At 38.4% G+C, this 19,831-nt stretch overlaps 2 protein-coding genes across 9 annotated transcripts in view; one reads left to right on the forward strand and one right to left on the reverse strand.

The window, feature by feature from the left end:
• LOC101175315 (ethanolamine kinase 1) overlaps window positions 1-2,077 on the forward strand; it is a 41,715-nt gene extending 39,638 nt beyond the window's left edge. For both annotated transcript variants that reach the window (XM_023955589.2, XM_078948389.1), the window contains one exon: window positions 808-2,077. In XM_023955589.2, the coding sequence (XP_023811357.1) occupies window positions 808-910 (103 nt within the window). In that variant the 3' untranslated portion in view covers window positions 911-2,077. The remainder of the gene's footprint in view (window positions 1-807) is intronic.
• A 2,235-nt stretch (window positions 2,078-4,312) lies between these two features.
• LOC144992416 (uncharacterized) lies at window positions 4,313-10,387 on the reverse strand. 7 transcript variants are annotated; one of them, XM_078948394.1, is made up of 7 exons: window positions 8,811-10,381; window positions 7,634-7,708; window positions 7,259-7,350; window positions 6,797-6,908; window positions 5,410-5,437; window positions 5,174-5,293; window positions 4,313-4,746 (listed from the first exon to the last, which is right to left on the reverse strand). In XM_078948394.1, exons 1-5 carry the CDS (start codon window positions 8,847-8,849, stop codon window positions 5,432-5,434), a joined length of 324 nt encoding a protein of 107 aa, XP_078804520.1. In that variant the 5' UTR covers window positions 8,850-10,381; the 3' UTR covers window positions 4,313-4,746; window positions 5,174-5,293; window positions 5,410-5,431. The 7 variants fall into 7 exon arrangements, with proteins under 7 accessions (XP_078804520.1, XP_078804521.1, XP_078804519.1 ...); XM_078948395.1 differs by having other exon boundaries at window positions 5,174-5,437; window positions 7,259-7,335; window positions 8,811-10,387; XM_078948393.1 differs by having other exon boundaries at window positions 5,174-5,437; window positions 8,811-10,382.
• Between the last annotated feature and the right edge of the window lie 9,444 nt (window positions 10,388-19,831).

Raw genomic sequence — 19,831 nt, forward strand, 5'->3', positions numbered from 1 at the left:
GAACCTTTTTTCTTCAATGATTTGTGATCTTCACTGGTGTCCATGGATTACATGAAATCTTTCCACCTTTATCCACCTTTGTCATGGTAGGAAGAACACCTCAATGTAAGGGTGGGGTCATCTTAGATAGCACAAGGGTTAAAGATCACTGCAACAGGCTGGCGAGCTGTCCAGGGTGTACCCCACCCAACAGTGGCCAGGGTTCAGCATCCCCGTAACCCAGTGAGAGATAAAACAGGTTTAGAAAATGAATGGATAGATGTTTTTACCGACCCACTTCAGGATTTTTGGTGCTCCTAAAATGTTTTTGTGGAATTTTTCTGATGACGGTGGACATATACAGAGAAAATTTGGATTAAAATGGCATTCTAAGTATTTCTTAGATCAAATTGTTGTAAATCAGGAGCAGATGAAAATATGCCATTGAAAAAAGATTGTAGTTGTGACATAGTAAATATTGCTGGGCGGGCCACAAATACTGTTTCCTCACAGCAGAGCCAAACCTTACTTGTTTGTTTATTTCTTTATTTATTGTTTATTTATTTATTTTTACATTTACATAGTCATTATTCATTGTACGTGGGGGGTCATGGGTCATATGTTTTAACAGAGGGGAGTGGGAAGGGTGGGTTGGGTTTTTACTGTAATATTGTGGTTTTTTTTGTTTTTAATGTTAAAGCGCTTTGAGCTGCACAAATGCATGAGAAGCGCTATTTTATGCTGATGATTTGATTTGATATATAAAATGTATAAATATATACAAATAGCTGGTAATCGTTCTGATTTTCTCTTATTTTTCTTTTTCAGATACGCCCTGATGCGACTGAACTACTATTTTGAGAAAAAGGAAGATTTTCTCGGGTTAACTATGAGGCAGCTAACCCTCTCCCCTCAACATGAAAGGCAATGAAGTTGGCTTCAGTGTGACGATTTCTTCCTTGTTTCGAAACGCGAGCTGTTGGATAATTCAAAGTGCATGCATGGAGCAAGTCTATAAAAGTATTCCTTATTGTTTGTTATTTCAGGATATAGGGAGAGTTAATATGTTTTGCTGTCACTGTGATTTTTAGAATTTTTGTTTTAACCGCAGTCAGTGTGCTGATAAGCCTGTTTGGCAAATTGAGACTCTCTCTCCTGCCAGGAAAGCATTAATTGTTCCCATATTCAGCCAAGTTGCATGAAGCCACAAAAGCAGAGCGTAATCATAAAACCCAGAACAGGGTTATTTGCGGCCTTATTGAATATGCACCGCAGTTTTGATTGAAAACAAGTTTTTCAATTCAACATATTTTCTGTAAAAAATATAGATAATATTTCAATATTTGTTTTGCCTTTCCTGAAAAACAGCATTAAAGCTGTTTTGCAGGTATAAGATGTGGGCCTTTGGGCAGGTTTCCAGGCACAATTATAACTTTATTTTTAGAAATGCTCTATAAGAGCATAATTAAGAATTTTTGAGTTACAGTGTGCATAGATTTTAATTAATTATTTTAATTATTATCCAAATTTCTATACAGAAATATGTTACAATCACTTCCTAATAATTAATAGCTCCTGTAATCCATTATCTTTCTCTCAAGTATTGTTGCTTTTCTGTTATTGTTATAATTTCTTGAATTGTTTTCATTTGTTGTTCAGCAGTTTTTATGTAAGACCTTTTAGAAATGATTGCTCATTATTAAATTTGAAGAGCCGGTGTCCCCAAACAGTCATTTGTAATTTGCACAACCTTATATCTGATTTTGATGCTGCCAGACTTTAGGGTGTCTGAAATGACAGTTCTCATTTATAAATGCTTTTTGCTCATTATAAATTAAAAATCAATTCCTTAAATATAAAGTGAATAAATAAACATTTTTAATGCACATATTTTTATTTGACGTGTTTTGCTTTACTAAAATGTTTTGGCTTCCGATACAGGCTTTTTCCAGAAAAAGCTGCATTGAAAATGACATCACTCTAACTTTCCATTTTACTTTGATTTTCTATAAAAAGAATAATTTCTTAGAGAATAAACACAGTTGACTTGTAAGGAAGTGTATTGAATTAAATAAAAAAAGTGTGATCGTGATTGAAATTTTTTTGTGTGTGATTTTTGTTTTAATAATTTTAAGAACTACAAACGAAATGACCTCATCTGCAAATGATAACTATAAGATGAGCCGCATCTAGAAGTTTAATATCCACAATGTGTGCGTGTCATAGACATGATCCACGTTGTTGCGTTTATGTCCTCGCCACAATATGATATGTGTAAAAGCTGTGGATTCTGAAATTCTGAAATATCACCAGTCTGTTTTGTTCTTCATACTTACTGTATACAGAGCAAATGGAAAAAAGTAGTAATTACTGACTAATATGAACTCTTTGTTTGTTTCTGAGTCAGTCGACGAAAATATCGGGCAAAAAACAGCAAAGTCTGTAGGTGACCTGCTGGACGCTCACATGGTGGGTGTGGTCAACTTTTTGGCTCACATTTCTGGTTTTTGAGATCATTTTTTTGTTTTCTTTGTTTTTCACTGTAATTTGTTTTAAGACGACAACCATTGCAGTCCTAAAGTGAGAAGATAAAGACACGTCTACAACTCAATTACCCAAACACCCTCTGAGAGAAAGAGTGATGATGTTAGAGATCTCTGAAAACAACGGTGTGCCTCGTATAAGGATTCCCTCTGGGTATGTTTACTGATGTCAAAGTCATTTTGAGTGGCACACCTCTGTCAAAATATCAGTCTAGTTTTTTTTACGAGTTGCAAACAAGGTCGGGTTTTATTATCAGGAATATTTAATTTATAAGATAATTAGTCCAGACATTGATTGGAAAATACATATTAATACACTTACATCCACATAGGCCACACTTATAAATAATTCAATTTGTACTCTTTATTTTTTTGAATTTTTTGATTTGAAATGGTTTATTTCAAGCAATTAAAAATAATACACAACAGCAATATAATCATCAGTTATACATTCATACAGTAACTAATCAAATTTAGGATCTCTTTCTTCCTCTTTCGGCTTTTCCCATCAGGGGTCGCCACAGCGAACAAGTTGCATGGTAAACTTGGCAGTGTTTTACGCTGGATGCCCTTCCTGACGCAACCCTCTCAAAGCAACCGGGCTTGGGACTATGGAGTTATTTCAGTCTCAATAATCAGAAATGCACACAACCGGTTTTACAAATACACACGCTCCGATTCACAAATGTCATTTTATGCAAACGTGAAAAATAAATTCGGAAATACACACCCTGTGTTTCACAAACACACACATTGTGTTTCACAAATGCACACTAAATGTTTTACAAATGCACAATAAGTGTTTCTCACAAATGTGCACACTGTTTTTCACAAAAACATTTTAGAAATTCACAATAAATGTATCAGAAATGCACAGTAAGTGCTTCACAAACGTGATTTTTAGGTACACATGTGATGTGAACTCACAGATCATTCGAATTGCAGAGTGTGCATTCAAAATCCCGTTCTCGTTTGTGAATCTCCCCGTGTGTGTGAGAGATTTTTCTACGGTGAATATTGAGACTCATCTGACGGAGCAGGCTGACTAATGTCACCATTGGCTAGTGAATCTGTCAATCAAACTCATCGGGAAAGCAGGCGGGTTCGCTTTTAGCCAATCGAATGGCCCCTTACACTTTCTCTACACTTTCTGCAGGTGGCAAAAGCTCCGCCCATGTTTGATTCTGTACCAGTCGGTCGTTAGCGTGTTAGCTTTAGCATGGCTTGTCGGTTTATTGCCTTCGGTTGTCAAAATTTACTGGCTTGCGCAACTTTTCAGTGGACCTGGAAGCAAGGCAACAGTGGTTGAATGCAGTTGACATAGAATCCATCGAACTCTGGTCATGAGATTTACAATGAACGTTTCACTCGGGATCGTTTGTACGTTATTCTCTTAGCTTTCATGCTAGCGTCATTTCAACACTCAGACACGGTTCCCTTCGGTCTTGATCATCTGAAGGTGGAGGAGAAAAATCTTTAACTTCCACAGTAGGTTCTGTGGAGAAACTGGCATCACTTTGCTCCGTACCACGCAGTGGGACTACGTTACCTCAAGTTCATCTCACTGTCAATCACAGATACCCAATACACCCCCCCTGCTCAGCCCAAAGTCACTTTGCTGGACCTTAATTTTACTTTTTTAAATAACTCAAATGTCATTGATTTTATATTGTAACCATATACATATACACCTCTTGGCCAGGTCACCCTTGCAAAAAAGATCTTCATCTCTCTGGGTTTTATAGCTGGTTAAATACTACACAACAAAAGATGGTCATAGAACAACAAAGTGCAAACATTCACCCTTTATTGCAGAGTAAAATTCAGTGAAAACATGGACAGATTCAAACATCAAAATTTAAGCAAATGTGGGATCTCTACTGATTTGAATTTTATTTAAACTGGAACTAATTTTCACAACATCCTTACATACAATGAAGTCCCTTGAACAATACAGCAGTATTGATCTGAACTCTGTCTTCCTCCCCTCAGTCTCTCTTCTTCTGTATGTAATTATGTCGCCTAAATTAAGTTCTAAACAGGGACAGTAAAGATGTAGGTCCACTCCCAGACGGTCTGAATTCCACAATGTGTTGATGTCGTCTTGCAGTTCCAACATTTGTGGACCCAAAAGAGGACTGTCCCATACCAGGACATTGATCCCAGGATGAGGTTCAGTCATGGATCCACTCTCCTCCCATTCAATCTCTGGAACCAGCATACCCTGACAAAAAAAAAAAAAAAAACTGTTTATGAATAGCACTGTTTTTTGTGTGTTTTAGATTATGTAGGAACAGTGACCGACTAATAACAACTTATATTGTTGCTTGCAGGCAGACCTCATATCTCCATAACTGTTTATAATTTGCAAATAAGTGAACCTTAACAAAGTAGTGACTTTGGTACATCTGATGGCTCATAATGCCATGCATTGTGATGCATTTTGAACTTGCAGATGTGCTATTCTTCCTACAAACAAACAATTTAGGGAAATTGTTTGCACCACACAACAATAATCCTTTTCATTCATTTTCGATGAAAATTCACTGTAGTCATTATGATTTCATGATACTCTTCTTGATACTTTCCACTTTAGTCAAACTGCACACAAATCAGTTGTCCAGTACAGTGAGATTACATAAAGCATTTACCCGGGGATCAGAAACAGGGTTCTGGGTCAAGCCCAACTGCCACAGCTGATTTGGTGTCATGCTTTGCTCCGTCCTGATTGGATGGCTGTCCCACGCGTCACTAAAGACATCCAAACTGGCCTGAATGCGTGGTAGGAAAATGTAATGGTAGCAGAATACGTGATGTTACTGATATTGAGCAAGTCTTGGTCCTCAGGAGAGTGCAGGATGTTGTAATATAAACCAGTAACACTCACGAAGACATCACACCAGAGGGGCTCAATCCTGTATTTGGAAAAAAGCAAAAAGAAATATTATATTGTCAGATTTATTTTTAATACATCATTCACTTTTATGTATCAGGGCTCCAGACTAACTTTTTTCACTAGGAGCACTGTGGCCCCTAACTGAAAATGTTAGGGGCACAACCAGAAAATTTAGGGGCGCATACCGTAAATCAACATTCTAACCAAATCTACTAATTTCCACTGTATTACGAATAAATACTTTAATAATAGATGCAGAAATTACAATGTGCTGTTTCAAATGCAGTGTCACATTTTATTCTGCACTTTTGAAGATGCAACAACGAGGTAAACTGACAAAAGCATCGCTGTCATGACAGTACAAATAAGTAAAAATAGTAAAAAAAAATAACATACATTTAGAATAAAAAAAAGTTTTTAGTAACAAGTGATTACCGTAGTAACCTTTCGGTCATTTCACAGTTTCAAACAATACTTAAATGTGTGTAAATATTAGAGGATGGAAATTCATGTTGGTGACACCAAATAGGTTCAGCCAAGATGCACAATAAGCGTGTTTGAGATCACCCAGATGGACGCAACACTGCACAGATCACCTTTGTAGTTCACTGATCAATTAAAATAATTTAAAATACCAACTGATTAAAAAAGGCTACATCCATTACAAAACATTAAAATAATTATAAAAGATGTAATATCACAGCTCATACTTAGGGGGAGAGGCATATTAAAACTAAATTGAATGTTAAGGACAACTCCTAATTCCTGGTCTCTTTCAGTATCACTGCAGCTTCGATTTCATGCGAGTTTGAGACCCCTGCTGTACACTCTGTCACTGGTACACTAGCTGCAGGTCGGAAGAACGAATCAATAGTTCGCTTGCTCATAGCTCAGACGCACATATCAGGTTGTGATGATATTTGTCTCCGTTTCCTTCCCACAGATGTTTACGCGCACTCGATTATCTCTAGGCCCCGCCCCTCCACATATTTTAGCCACTTACAGTGACTTTCCCTATTCTTCTCACACGCATTGGCCGTCTCAGGCATCACTCAATGACACGAGAGTGTGTGCTCTCGTGTGCTCCAGTCTCATGAGTATTCGCGCGCGAGTGTGTGTGTGTCTGCCTGCGTGCGTGTGCGCTCGCGTCTCATTGATGATTTCATCTCTCATTTCATCGATCATTGATGTGCTCCTTTCATGTTTAATGTATAAAAAACACGGAGGGTGGGGGAGGCAAATTTACTGGTAGCACATGTGCGACTGGGTGTAAAATTCAGTCGCACACTCTCAAATTTTGGTCGCAAAATGCGACCAAATGGTCGCAGTCTGGAGCCCTGTGTATATATTAAAGCTTCTAAAACTAGGTTCAACTCACCGTTGATTGTGTGTACACTTTTCCTGTAATGAAGCCGTTTGTGTCAGTTGTACGTACTGTGAGCATTAACTCGGCTATGCCCACATTTTCTCCTCCGTGATCTCCTCTCACCCTGACAATAACATGAAAATCATGTCTCAAACACATAATTACAAATGCATCGCCAATATGGTACACATCAATTTAAAATGTAATGTTCTTATGTACGTTGCCAATAAGTAGAATTTCTAGGTTAAATAAATTGCAGGAGTGGGTTACATGTATCACTGGGGGAAAAACTGAGGCAAGAGAGACTGTGGGGGGGGGGGGGTAAAATGTTATTCATGAGGGGAAAGAGTTTTAGAGTTGCCTTTGTTTTCAGAGAGGAGTCTAAAAAAAGTTATTTTATTTTTGTACAAATAACCAAGTACTTATCCTGCCTGATATGTGAATAAAATATTTCTTTATGAATAACATGAATACCTCAGAGGAAAGCCATAAACGTTCACAGCGTCACTGAAGAAGGCCAAGTGGGTGTCTGCACAGTTGTTGTCTGCTATCTTCAGGTACAAGATCTATGGAATACAAGTACAAATACTTTCAACTGACAGATATTTACAGGGGCAAAAATGCTAAATTCCCAATTGACAGGTAAAACAGTGATACAATAGGATGATAAAATATGAAATAGAATAGAATAGAAGGGTATTTAATAATCCCTGAGGAAATTTTTTAAAAATGGCCATCTTAAAAAACACAAACACACATGCATTACAAATAGAAATATCACAAAATAAAAAGATTGATAAAAAAAGGTAAATAATTGGAAAATCAGTGGGTAAAATTAAAAGAAATTACTTGTAAGATGCCCTGCCATAGAGTTGTATTGCCTGAGGAACAAAAGATTGTCACGCTGTCACGCTTCAGTAATTCCTAGAGAATAAATAAAAACACGACAAATATGGATTAGATAATTTAGCTGTCTGAGATTAAATTACATAATTTTCAAATATTTGAAAGGGGAATTTTTTTAAACACTCTTGCTATGATAATTTGAGCTTGTAGTAAAGAACAGCTTTAAAAAAAATCAGAGACAAGACACTGATCACAGGAAGCCTGTGTGGAATATTTACAGTAACTTCTACTCAAATCACTGTTGACAGCATATTTCTCCCATCCACCCTTTCTGTGACTACTTATCGACTACAAAACAGCCTAAAAACATAATGTTTGGGATTCTTGTCATTACGTCATTGGAAGTAAAGATACGGGGATTTTAGTGGCTGTCACTCTGATCTGACACAATCTCACAGGGCTTTTCAGCAAAATACGGGTTCTAACGTTAGAAACTTAATGAGGCTTCTTTCATTCAACAGTGGAGTCACGTCTGTTATACTTAAAAAATGCCGTTTTCATGAATGTCATATGAAATAACTTTGTTGCACATATCCACCCCATCTTAAAGTCTGGGTTGTGAAAATGCTGTGTCTAACTTTAACCCGGATCGCGTTTACATAAAGGCAGCACACGGAACAACTAGCTAGTTAGCATAGCATAGCATCAGTGTTTAAACAAATCGCCGTCTCCAAATCAATACTTTTAATTAAACTTTCTTTGCTGCTGTAAATCCGGCATGCTTTTCCCCTTAGGTCTATCTGAATCATGTTAAGAACCTACAGATCATTGGCTACAGACGCTAGCTTGAACCGACACCGGCTTGAAGTTCACTCACACAGGCAGACACAACTTGAGTCGAAAGCCGGCTAGTTTCGAGGCCCCTGGTTGGTTGTAGTTACTTGACAAAACCATCATAAGTCCTCCCCCGCTTTAAAACCATTAAAAAAAATTTGACCGCACAGGCTAAGCAAAGCAAAGCTAAGCTAATTTGCGGTGGGGTTACTCTGCAAACGACTCGGCTGAAGTGTTCATAAAGCATTCACACACGTCACTTGGCTAAGGGGAACGCTTCAACTTAGTATTCAATAACATTACAGGACGTACAACGAGGGAATGATCAAATAAATGCATTACTTACGGGCTGAGACTGATCCCGTTCGGAAGAACTCTCCGCCATGTTTGCCGCCCGCGTCCTCCCGACTGCTGTGCTGAACAGCTCCCTCCCTCGTCACTTTGAAAGTGAGGAGTGTAAGGGGCCATTCGATTGGCTAAAAGCGAACCCGCCTGCTTTGCCGATGAGTTTGATTGACAGATTCACTAGCCAATGGTGACATTAGTCAGCCTGCTCCGTCAGATGAGTCTCAATATTCACCGTAGAAAAATCTCTCACACACACGGGGAGATTCACAAACGAGAACGGGATTTTGAATGCACAGTCTGCAATTCGAATGATCTGTGAGTTCACATCACATGTGTAACTAAAAATCACGTTTGTGAAGCACTTACTGTGCATTTCTGATACATTTATTGTGAATTTCTAAAATGTTTTTGTGAAAAACAGTGTGCACATTTGTGAGAAACACTTATTGTGCATTTGTAAAACATTTAGTGTGCATTTGTGAAACACAATGTGTGTGTTTGTGAAACACAGGGTGTGTATTTCCGAATTTATTTTTCACGTTTGCATAAAATGACATTTGTGAATCGGAGCGTGTGCATTTGTAAAACCGGTTGTGTGCATTTCTGATTATTGAGACTGAAATAACTCCATATGGGACCGGCTCAGAGGTAGAGAAGGGAACAGGGAGCAGCCCGGAGTCGAACCCAGGTTTCACGGATGGAAGGCGCCGCAAACCAGCACGAGCTAAACCGGCTCCCCAACTAATCAAACTTAGGATAATTAGACATATTAATAAATATTGCTTGAAAGGGAGTGGAAGGAAGCGAACTTATATAATCCCACCCTGTTATACTGTAACCATTTTATCACATGATTTATCAATATCCGGTTCCCGGTTTTTATCAGACAGAATTAAAAATCATAAGATATCGATAAAGCACATGACAAAGATGAATTACTTAAGTATTACGTCAAAAATAACTATTTTAGAAATCAACATGGCAAATGCAGATCAGTCATCTGAAATATTTGCAGATTATGTTACTTATAAAAGCCATTCATATGAATAAAACATAATACTATATCAGTAAAATAGACAATACTGTTTCAGGAATTTTCATAGCAAAATTTCATCAAGTATCAAAAGATAAAAAACATGTGCAAGCAGAGAGGCACGCCACGCATCCTGCTGTGTAACCCGGAACCGGAACCGGATCCGGACTCTAAATCATAGATGGACACATCAACTCATATGCATTCAGAATATGACACCTAGTACTATTATGTATATGTAACGACCCAGCCAGTGTGTCACTTTAGCGGGGAAGCGAAATCCAAGCTGCTAGTGAAGTGGCTTCATTGGAGAGCTGTCCGTGCCCCATACACCGCACAATCCCAGTCGGTCTCAAGGAGAAATAAACAGGAAGAGAGGCAAAGATTCCTTTTCGGCATCAAGCCAATCTATTAGAGCACACAAACAGCCCAAACAGCATGGACGTCACTTCTGCTTCCAGCCCTCTCACTCAAGGTTTTCACACCAAAACTCCCCACTTCCCATGAGTCTTAAGGGCTGAAGGCAGGGCTAACCCCCAGGTCGTTACACTTTATTAATGAATGGTTTAAATGGAGTGGAAGGAAGCAAATGTATCTTATCTGTTATAGTTCCCCTTTAGTGCAGAAAATACGTTTATATGATTTGAGCTTAACAAATGAGACTACATTTAAACATGTCAGCTTTTTGTTCCGTGGTTTGTTGAAATGAAAACTTCTTTATCAAATGTGTGTTTAAAAGTGGCTCACGCCGATCAAAGGTGTTTTTCATCATATCTTGAATTTTTTAAGGCTAATGGAGCCTTGGATCAACAAAACCACTATCCGATGAGACAGAAATGAACAAGATTCACAGAGAAATGTAAACAGGAATTTCTTATTTCTCGTTGTATGTATTAAGTTTTAAAAGACTAAAACATGGAGCTGAGGGCTGATGGTTTTGTTCCAGTGCAGGACGCAGAGATGCCGCCCTGTAATGAGCATTTGTAGAGAGGAGGGCAGGGTGGATGGTTGAGGCTCCACAGCTCATTAGTTTATGTCTAATCATTCAAATCAGTGTCAGGGTTTTCCACCAAAACCACACTTATAGTTAGAGAGTTTTGGTTGCGTAGAAGCCCATGATGTATTGGCAACCACCTCTTTGCCAGAAATTTAACAAAGTCCTCTGGGTTGCTTAACATCATCACACAGTCCTTAATCAAGTGTCGGTTGCCAAGGGTGGATACTGTAAAGGAAAAACTCTGAGTGAAGTTCTTTCAGTCAAGTTCATTCTTGAACTTGAAACATAAACTTTGTAAATTATTTCACCACAAGTTGCGTTTATGTGAAAGCGTCAGGATTTCAAAAGCTGTAAATCACCTCGTGGTTATCAGCGCTCCCTTTTCCGATATCCTGTTTTTGATAAGGGTAACTTTAACTAGTTTGTGCTGCCAGAATGTAAGAAACAAGGAGGATTTGGAAAATGACTGTTAAAATGATGGATTCCAAATGTGGTGATGTGACATTTAGTTTTATGTTGCTTGACGGGTAAACAGTGCTTTGTAGCTGCGTTTCTGTCCAGCCCACCTGGTAATAAATGACACAGAACCGTTTATGACTGGTCTTTAATGCCCATAAGCGACATTCACGTTAACTACACCAAAAACAATTCTAGTGTAAAAGCACAATGCATACCTCACTTTACCATGAACAGTTGGTGTATAGTACAGGTGTTGACCTCCGGGCTTCTGAGCAGTACGAACAGCTGGTTTTCCAACCGTTCCTGCCCTTAAAGCTTTGTGTTGTCAAATGATCTGATCCAGGCAATCAGCAGCATATAGAACATTAATAAAAACCAGCTGGATGCCGTCTTCAGTGCTCCTGCTATACCGTTTCTAGATGATTACATTTAAAATTGTTATATTTGGAATAGTCATAGATTTTAGCATTTTGACCAGAGTGAATAGGGTTATAATAAAAGATAAAGAAAAATTATCATATTTTTTTGTTATGGTCATTTAATAAATAGCTATTCTAGTCTTATGAGCACATTTCAAGAAATTTAAATAGTAACACAGTTGCATATTTTAAAGATGACCCAACAACAGCACTTCTTATCACTGCAGGGTCAACAAAGATTCTTTCAGCAAATGGGGGCTTGTACTTGTGTTCTGGTGAAATCCTACCTATCAAAACTGTTGTAATTCATTTTGTCCTTCAGGATCTGGAAGCTCATACAAACCTCATCCAGGGTTTGTCATTTGGCGCTTTTCATAGATATCTTCTTTACCCAGACTGCTGGACCTGATATGGAGTCAACAGAGTAACGCCCGGTGCAGAAGAACTACCTGCTCCGAATTCTCAGTTACTTCATTTTCCGCATTGCAAGGCGCACTTAGAAGCCTTTTTTTTGTTTGTTTGTTTTTTTTCAAAAGTGGACAGTGCCCCTTATAATCCGGAGCATCTTATATATGGAATCATTCTGGTTGTTCTTTCTGAAATCGAAACAATTTTAAGAGGTACACGGCGCTCCATCAAAATTTCCAACTGTATTTTTACGGGTTGCAAACAAATTTGGATGTTACAAGGCAGGAGTGGTGGGACTGCTGCAATTGTATCTGGCTGGTATTGGTTTTAAAGACACCATATGACACCATATGAGGGCCTTATTTTATTCTCTTATTGCATGTGTGGGGATTGGTGTTTTTGTGTTTTAGTTTGTTTTTATGTACAGCACCCTGAGCTGTTTTTCTTTTACATGAAAGGTGCCTGTGACTAAGTAGCATCACAGGATGCAGGACAGCGCCTGAACACCAGCCTCAATTGTTTGTTTTGTCTCTTTTCTCCCAGCCCAGTAGCAGTTTAGTTTTCACCAGACACATGCTCACACCCAGGCAAACAAATCCTTCACATTTCATACTTTGTTTTATTCTAAGGGTACACACTTTTTTTTTAAACAGAATCTTACTCACCATTTAGGTTTTCTTCCACAAACAGCCAAACCAGGGCATTGTACACATCAGCATACATACCCACAGGAAACAGGAAGTGACTTCACACGTCAGATTTTTTTTTTTTTTTGCTTTGTTCCCCTTTCTATCTAATTGATTTTATTTCAAGCCTATATCTGTATTTCAATCTTTTTTTTTTTTTTGTAAAATACCCGTAACTTTGGTTATGTTTAAGAATCCTCCAGGAATTTGTTTTAATGAAGTGTTTGGTTAATAGGCTTGTGGGAGGGGCTAAGCCTTTAAAATGGGTAAAATTTTCCTGGTTGAGGGTTATTGTTTTGGAATCAATAAAATCCCATTGTTAGAAATTTGCTGGCTTTGCAATTGATTTATTCCTTCAGGGCAAATAAGAACCCCATCAAAGTGCTGTAGGGAAAAAAAATTATTTGAATTTAAATTTCTAGAATTACCATTACGCAGTTAATAAAGTCTGATTGACAGACAGACTTACTGTATCACTGACTCTCGTTTAATGCGCCTTATAGTTTGGTGTGCCATAGGTTAAAATATAGACATCAATGGGCCTTATGATCTGGTGCGCCCTATTGTGCGGAAAATAGGGTACCTGTCAGTTAAATCAATTTTTAAGGTCAATTTATAAAAAATAATATAATGATGGAAGCACATTTGGCCATGATACAGTGAGTCTGTGTGCCGCTCGTAAGACAGGAAGGACATCCAGTGTAAAACCAAATCAATCAATCACTTGAATCACGATCAGAACTTCCATGCCTGATTGGTCATGGCCAGGGTTAAAAACAACCGCCACCAATGATGTTAACCTACAGGAAATTGAATCGTTTTGATGGGAGAAAGGAGAGGAGGAAGGTGTGTTTGTTGGTAGAGAATGAAAAGCAAATGCAGGAGTGAAGGGCTTGTAGTAGAAACTTTTAATGCAGGGACTTTGACATAACAAAAATAATAAAGGTGTCCGGTGTGTTCAAGAGATGAGATGGAAATGGATCAAGGGTTAGAGAGTTTCAGAGTGATGGTCTAAGCTCAAAGTTGGGGGTGTAATGTTGAACTGGTTATGGATGAGAAGACATTTTGATAGACATGTAGGGGAGGCAAACAGAGATGTTGAGGAATTGATAGGTAAGTTTAGCGTTCAGGACAGGAATGCAGAAGTACAGATGGTGGGGGTTTTCATTGGAAACATGGAAAATATCAGAAAATAGAGGAGTATAGGGCGACATTGAAGAGGAGATTGAGTTTAGAAGGCAGTGAAGTTTCTGACTGGTGTGTTTAAACAAGATCTTGGAAGGTGAGAAGATGCCTGATTACTGGAAGACAAGTGTTCTGGTGCCTATTTCTAAGAAGAAGGGAGGCAGGCAGAGTTGAGGAAAATACAGATGAATAAAGCTGATGAGTCATACAATGAAGTTATGGGAAAGAGTGGGGAAAGCTAGACTGAGGCCAAAACTGAACATTTGTGAGCAATAGTATGGTTTTAATGCCAAGGAAGAGTACCACCGATGCAATGTTTACATAGAGAATAATTTTTTAACCCTTGTGCTATCCTAGGCACTTTAACATTGGGAGTTGGGTCATCTAGACCCACTAGTCAGTGCTCTGAACCTTTTTTCTTCAATGATTTGTGATCTTCACTGGTGTCCATGGATTACATGAAATCTTTCCACCTTTATCCACCTTTGTCATGGTAGGAAGAACAGGTCAAAGTAAGGATGGGGTCATCTAAGATAGCACAAGTGTTAAAAATTTTAGCGGTCAGACAGAGCAGCATTTTGTCTCTTTGGATCTCCAGATCGTCTATTAAATTTACAGAGATAGAAGCTGTGGTGTGTATGAGGAGGTCTGGAGTGGCAAAGAAAGTACTTTTGAGGTGTTCTATGTTTTAGAGCTGTTCTTTTTTGTTCACATATAGTATTCATTCAGCTTTTTCTATTAAACCCAGTTGTGGGTTTGCCTTGTCTTCTGGGGAAACATTGGTTCTCTGTTTTCATTGAAGACCCATGTGTCAGGAGCAATAACAAAGTAATATTTTACTTTGCACACTCAGAAATTAAACAAGGACTATTCAACACATAACTCTGTCAACTGTCTGTATGTGTGTAAGGTACAAAGGTGAATGTGAGTGTGCAATCATTTAAATGATTATGATTGGTCAAATGAGGAGAAGACTTGTAACAATAGGCCTCTTTACCTCATGGTCGCACACAGTTCCCCTCATCAAGGCTGCAGCCGCCTGTCTTTCAGCCAAACAATCCAGCCGCTTTCATGGTAGAATTTTTTCGTTAAACATATAATATTTAATTAGCAGGACTAATGCACTTATAAACCCCCAAGGATTTTTCAACAAAAAAGGAAAAACTGGCCTTTTGTCTATGGCCTGTTTTTTTTTTCTTTCCTGAAAAGGTACTGTAGATGTTTTTGCCTTTCACATCAATTGTGCTAAAAAGAAGTATATGCCTTTATACAATGTTTCAAAGACATGAAAAACAGAAACTTCTAAAGCAATTTCCTTCAAAGGAGTTTTTGTATAATTATTCCTTTTATTCAGGTATTGCATTTAACATTTATCAGTTATTGTTGAAGGATTTCCAAGGCTCCTGTCCACGGAAACTCAAATAAATCCTCCTTCTGTTCTGCGATTGTCATGGACTTATTAAAATTGCCAAGAATTGTAATCAATAGAATATTACAAAATCCATTTATTTATCATTGTGTGTATATACACTTTTATCTACATAAGAAAAGCTAAAGCTAAATGTAAAGCTATATAAAAGACAATGGGACAAAAGTCAAAGTTAAATTTCAAGCTTTTTATCAACATCTTCCTAACCTTGCATGTGATTAGTCCAAATAGTGAATAGAGTTTTAGTAGCTCTCTTAACAAGGTCTAAAGGTCCATAACTGATTTATTCTAATTTAAACAATGACTTTGTTGAAGCAAAATCTCATTTGGAATATTTTCATGTTCTATTGAACAATCTGAATAAAAAGAATTTGGGAAAACACATGAGAGGGACGTAGAGGCAATTGTAAGGCCTAATCCACTTGATTCCCCAACATTGACTGTATGGGACTGGACTGGGTGACCCCTCCCTTTTGAGGTTTCAAACAGGAAGTTTGCTCCAAGAAGCCAAAATCTCATAGACTAATATAGATAAATAAACAGCTGTTCCTCAGTCATTCAGTGTATAACCATTCTTCCTCTGATCCCTGTTCTTGATAATCCTATAGATATGATTTTTTTTTCATAAACTCACCAATCAGATGCATCAAAAAAAGTATGTGTTCTCAATTTAAACTGCGTTCAAATGGTAGGAATGAGGACATCCAACAAGCTCACTCCTGATTGGCGAGTGTGGCTGCTATAGAAATTGTGATTCAGTCCGATTTGGAGCAATCACTACTTACTGACATCATCTGGGTTCAACATGGAGGCATCTCTATGGCAACTGAATTGACTTCATTTTGTTGCAGCCAAAAATAAACCATTTACAGGTGACGTCACACTCACTCGGTCCAGTGTTGTTCACCTTTACGAGAGTAAAATAATTTCACTGGTTTTGTGTTTCCGTAATATTAAATTGTAAATAATGCCAAACATTTTGTGCCTAATTGTGTACTTGCAGTTGGGTTTTTTATATGTACACTCAAATATGAAAAACGTACAGCAGCTTACTATGAATTCGAAATGGTCTCTACAAATCTCTATATAGGATGCACCAATCGCTTGATACACACAAACAAAATCACAGATGATGTATTTAATGATGCATTTAGATTGTGATAGAAGACTGGGTCATCTTTGGTCAGTTTTCTTATCAACTATTAAAAACAGGATAGTCAATAAAATCTACTTGACATTCTTCCACTTTGTTAAGCAAATATGCCCTGATAATTAAGATTTAAATTAAGTTTTCCAGAACTCACCACTCCCTCTTGGTAGCGACACCCCTGACGGAGTCAAGTCCTTCTCAACAGCATTTGTATGATAGGAGCCATTTCAAATTCGTAGTTAGTTTTAAACTGGTGTGATTTAAAGTTGTGTTTAAATGTTTAGAAAAGTTGTGAATTTTGTGTTTGTAAGTTTTTGATATTCAAGAGGAACATGTGAAGACACAATTGCAAGTACACAGTTACGCACTAAATGTATTTTAAAAGTTACAAACCATCTACAACTGTAGCTAACACGTTACGGTTTTTTCTATCATCATGCAATTTAGTTCATTTTTATTTATATAGCCTAATATTAGAACAATAGTCGTCTCAATGGGCTTGATACCGCTAATCGTATAATAAACATGAAATCATAAAGATCACAAATTCCTAGAATTTAATAGATAATGGCTTAACTAAACTAAACTGACTAAACTAAACTGGGCTATCCCTGCCCTTAAACCCTCCTTCTCTGTAGAAAAAACTCCTAAAACAAACGGATTCTGGAAAAAAAAAATAAAACACCTCAGAGGTGCCCACATGAAGCCCACATGAAGCAGGGATCCTGCCCCAGGACGGACAGGCGATGTCCCAGGCCTCTTAGAGAGAATTAGAATTAGAGAATCTAACTCTACAACTACATGTTTGAATAGTCCAGCGGATGGGTTTCTTCCAGATGGAGCAGAGGCAAAAACTTGAAAACTGAGTTGAAATTAAAAACTGAGAACTGAAAGCAAAAATGGATAAATGAAAAAAAAAGTGAAAATACAAATAAACATTTTTTTATTGGTAACAGTTTTAGGGTTAAATCTTTTTTGTTATTCAAGCTTTAAATGCACAATTATTATTTTTTTCAAAATGTCTATATTTCTTTTGAATATACAATATTGTTTTTTCGACTCAGAAATGAAGCCAACATCAGTCACCTCATCTACATGGATGACATCAAGCTATATGCTAAGAGGGAGCGTGACATTGACTCCCTGATCCACACCACCAGGATCTACAGTACTGACATTGGGATGTCATTCGGGCTCAAGAAATGCAGCCGGATGGTGACAAAGATAGGCAAGGTAGTCCACACAGGAGGGGTCTCACTCCCAGAAGGAACAATAGCAGACATCGAGGACCAGGCAACCTGGAGCAGGAACAAGGAAAGCTGCAACAGCTAAATACCTCCAACGAGCAAGGCAAGTCCTGAGAAGCCAGCTCAATGGCAAAAATAAGACCCGGGCAATAAACAGCTACGCACTGCCAGTTATCAGATACCCTGCAAGAATAATAAGATGGGCAAAGGAAGAGATACAGACCACAGATGTTAAAAAACGAAAGCTCCTCACCATGCATGGAGGGTTCCATCCCAAATCCAGCACACTGAGACTGTATGCTAGCCGCAACGAAGGAGGCCGAGGATTAGTGAGCGTAGAAGCCACTATCCAGGATGAAACATCCAAGATGCAAGAATACGTCAAGATCAAGGCCCCAACTGACAGTGTGCTCAGTGAATGTCTCAGGCAATGGAAAGCAGAGGATACAGTGCTGGAGGACAGATCCTCATGGGAGAACAAACCCCTGCATGGGATGTACCACCGGACCATAACTGAAGTAGCTGATATCAAGAAGTCCTACCAATGGCTAGAAAGGGCTGGCCTACAGGACAGCACTGAAGCACTCATCCTGGCAGCCCAGGAACAAGCCCAGAGCACCAGAGCAATAGAGGCTCAGATCTACCACACTAGACAAGACCCAAGGTGTAGGCTGTGCAAAGAGGCACCTGAAACAATCCAGCACATAACTGCAGGGTGTAAGATGCTGGGAGGGAAAGCATACATGGAGCGCCATAATGTACAGAAACGTGTGCAGAATATGAAACCCCTAAGTCAAAATGCGAAACACCTTCAAAAGAGGTAGAGAATGAGAGAGCAAAGATCCTGTGGGACTTCCAGATCCAGACTGATAGGATGGTAATGGCGAACCAACCAGACATTGTAGTGGTGGATAAAGAACAGAGGAAAGCCGTTGTGGTGGATGTGGCAGTGTTAAGCGATGGGAACATCAGTAAGAAGGAACATGAGAAACTGGAGAACTACCAGGGACTCCGAGAAGAACTGGAGAAAGCCTGGAAAGTGAAGGTGACAGTGGTGCCTGTGGTAATTGGAGCACTCGGGGCAGTAACCCCCAAGCTGGAGGAGTGGCTACAACAGATACCTGGAAAGACCTCAGATATCTCAGTCCAGAAAAGCGCAGTGCTAGGAACAGCTAAGATACTGCACAGGACCCTCAAGCTCCCAGGCCTCTGGTAGAGGACCCGAGCTTGGAGGAGAAACCACCCACGGAGGGTGAGAGGAGCGTTATATATATATATATATATATATATATATATATATATATATATATATATATATATATATATATATATATATATTCTTTATTTTTTTGAAGGGTCCAGAGAGGCACCATTTAAAAAGTGTCTGACCATGAGAAAATAAATAAAACTTCAACCTCATCAAATGAACACAATGAGCTAATCACAAGTGTGTTTCAATTAACCCCCTTTTGAATTAAGAGAGTTGGACTGATTAAGGATCATACCCTGAAAGAGTACAGTAGGGTGCTGCAGGATCATGACCATTGTGGGTGGCTTTGATGTCTTCCTGAAAGAGCCTCTCCAACACATCTGAAGGGGCTTCTTCCTTTGTGTTAACAATTTATAATTCTCTTAGTTTACATTCACGATTGGTGGGGAGAAAAATAATAGCAAGGATGTGGATCCTTCTATCGTTCAGTATAGTTTTTCAAAAATCAAAGACAGACTCTGCCTTCAGGTTTTAGCCATGCCTGGGCTGAGGTTTTATCAAAAAAGCATGTGATTATACCTAATCGTCCTCACACACCAATAAATAAATAAAAGGCAAAAAGTGCATTTTAAGTGTGCCTAATTACTTGCTGCTTTATCACTTTATGGTTTTCTTTTTCAGCTAAAGGAAACAATTTCCATGGTTACCACCTGCATGAGCTTTGTTGCCAAGAAGTGATTTTTGGGGGGTTTGTTAAAATGATCCAAATCAAAAATTGTCAGTGTGATCTTTATTA

This window comes from Oryzias latipes, chromosome 6 (assembly GCF_053564925.1).
Source record: "Oryzias latipes strain Hd-rR chromosome 6, Olatipes_Hd-rR_3.1".
Classification (NCBI taxonomy): Eukaryota; Metazoa; Chordata; class Actinopteri; order Beloniformes; family Adrianichthyidae; genus Oryzias; species Oryzias latipes.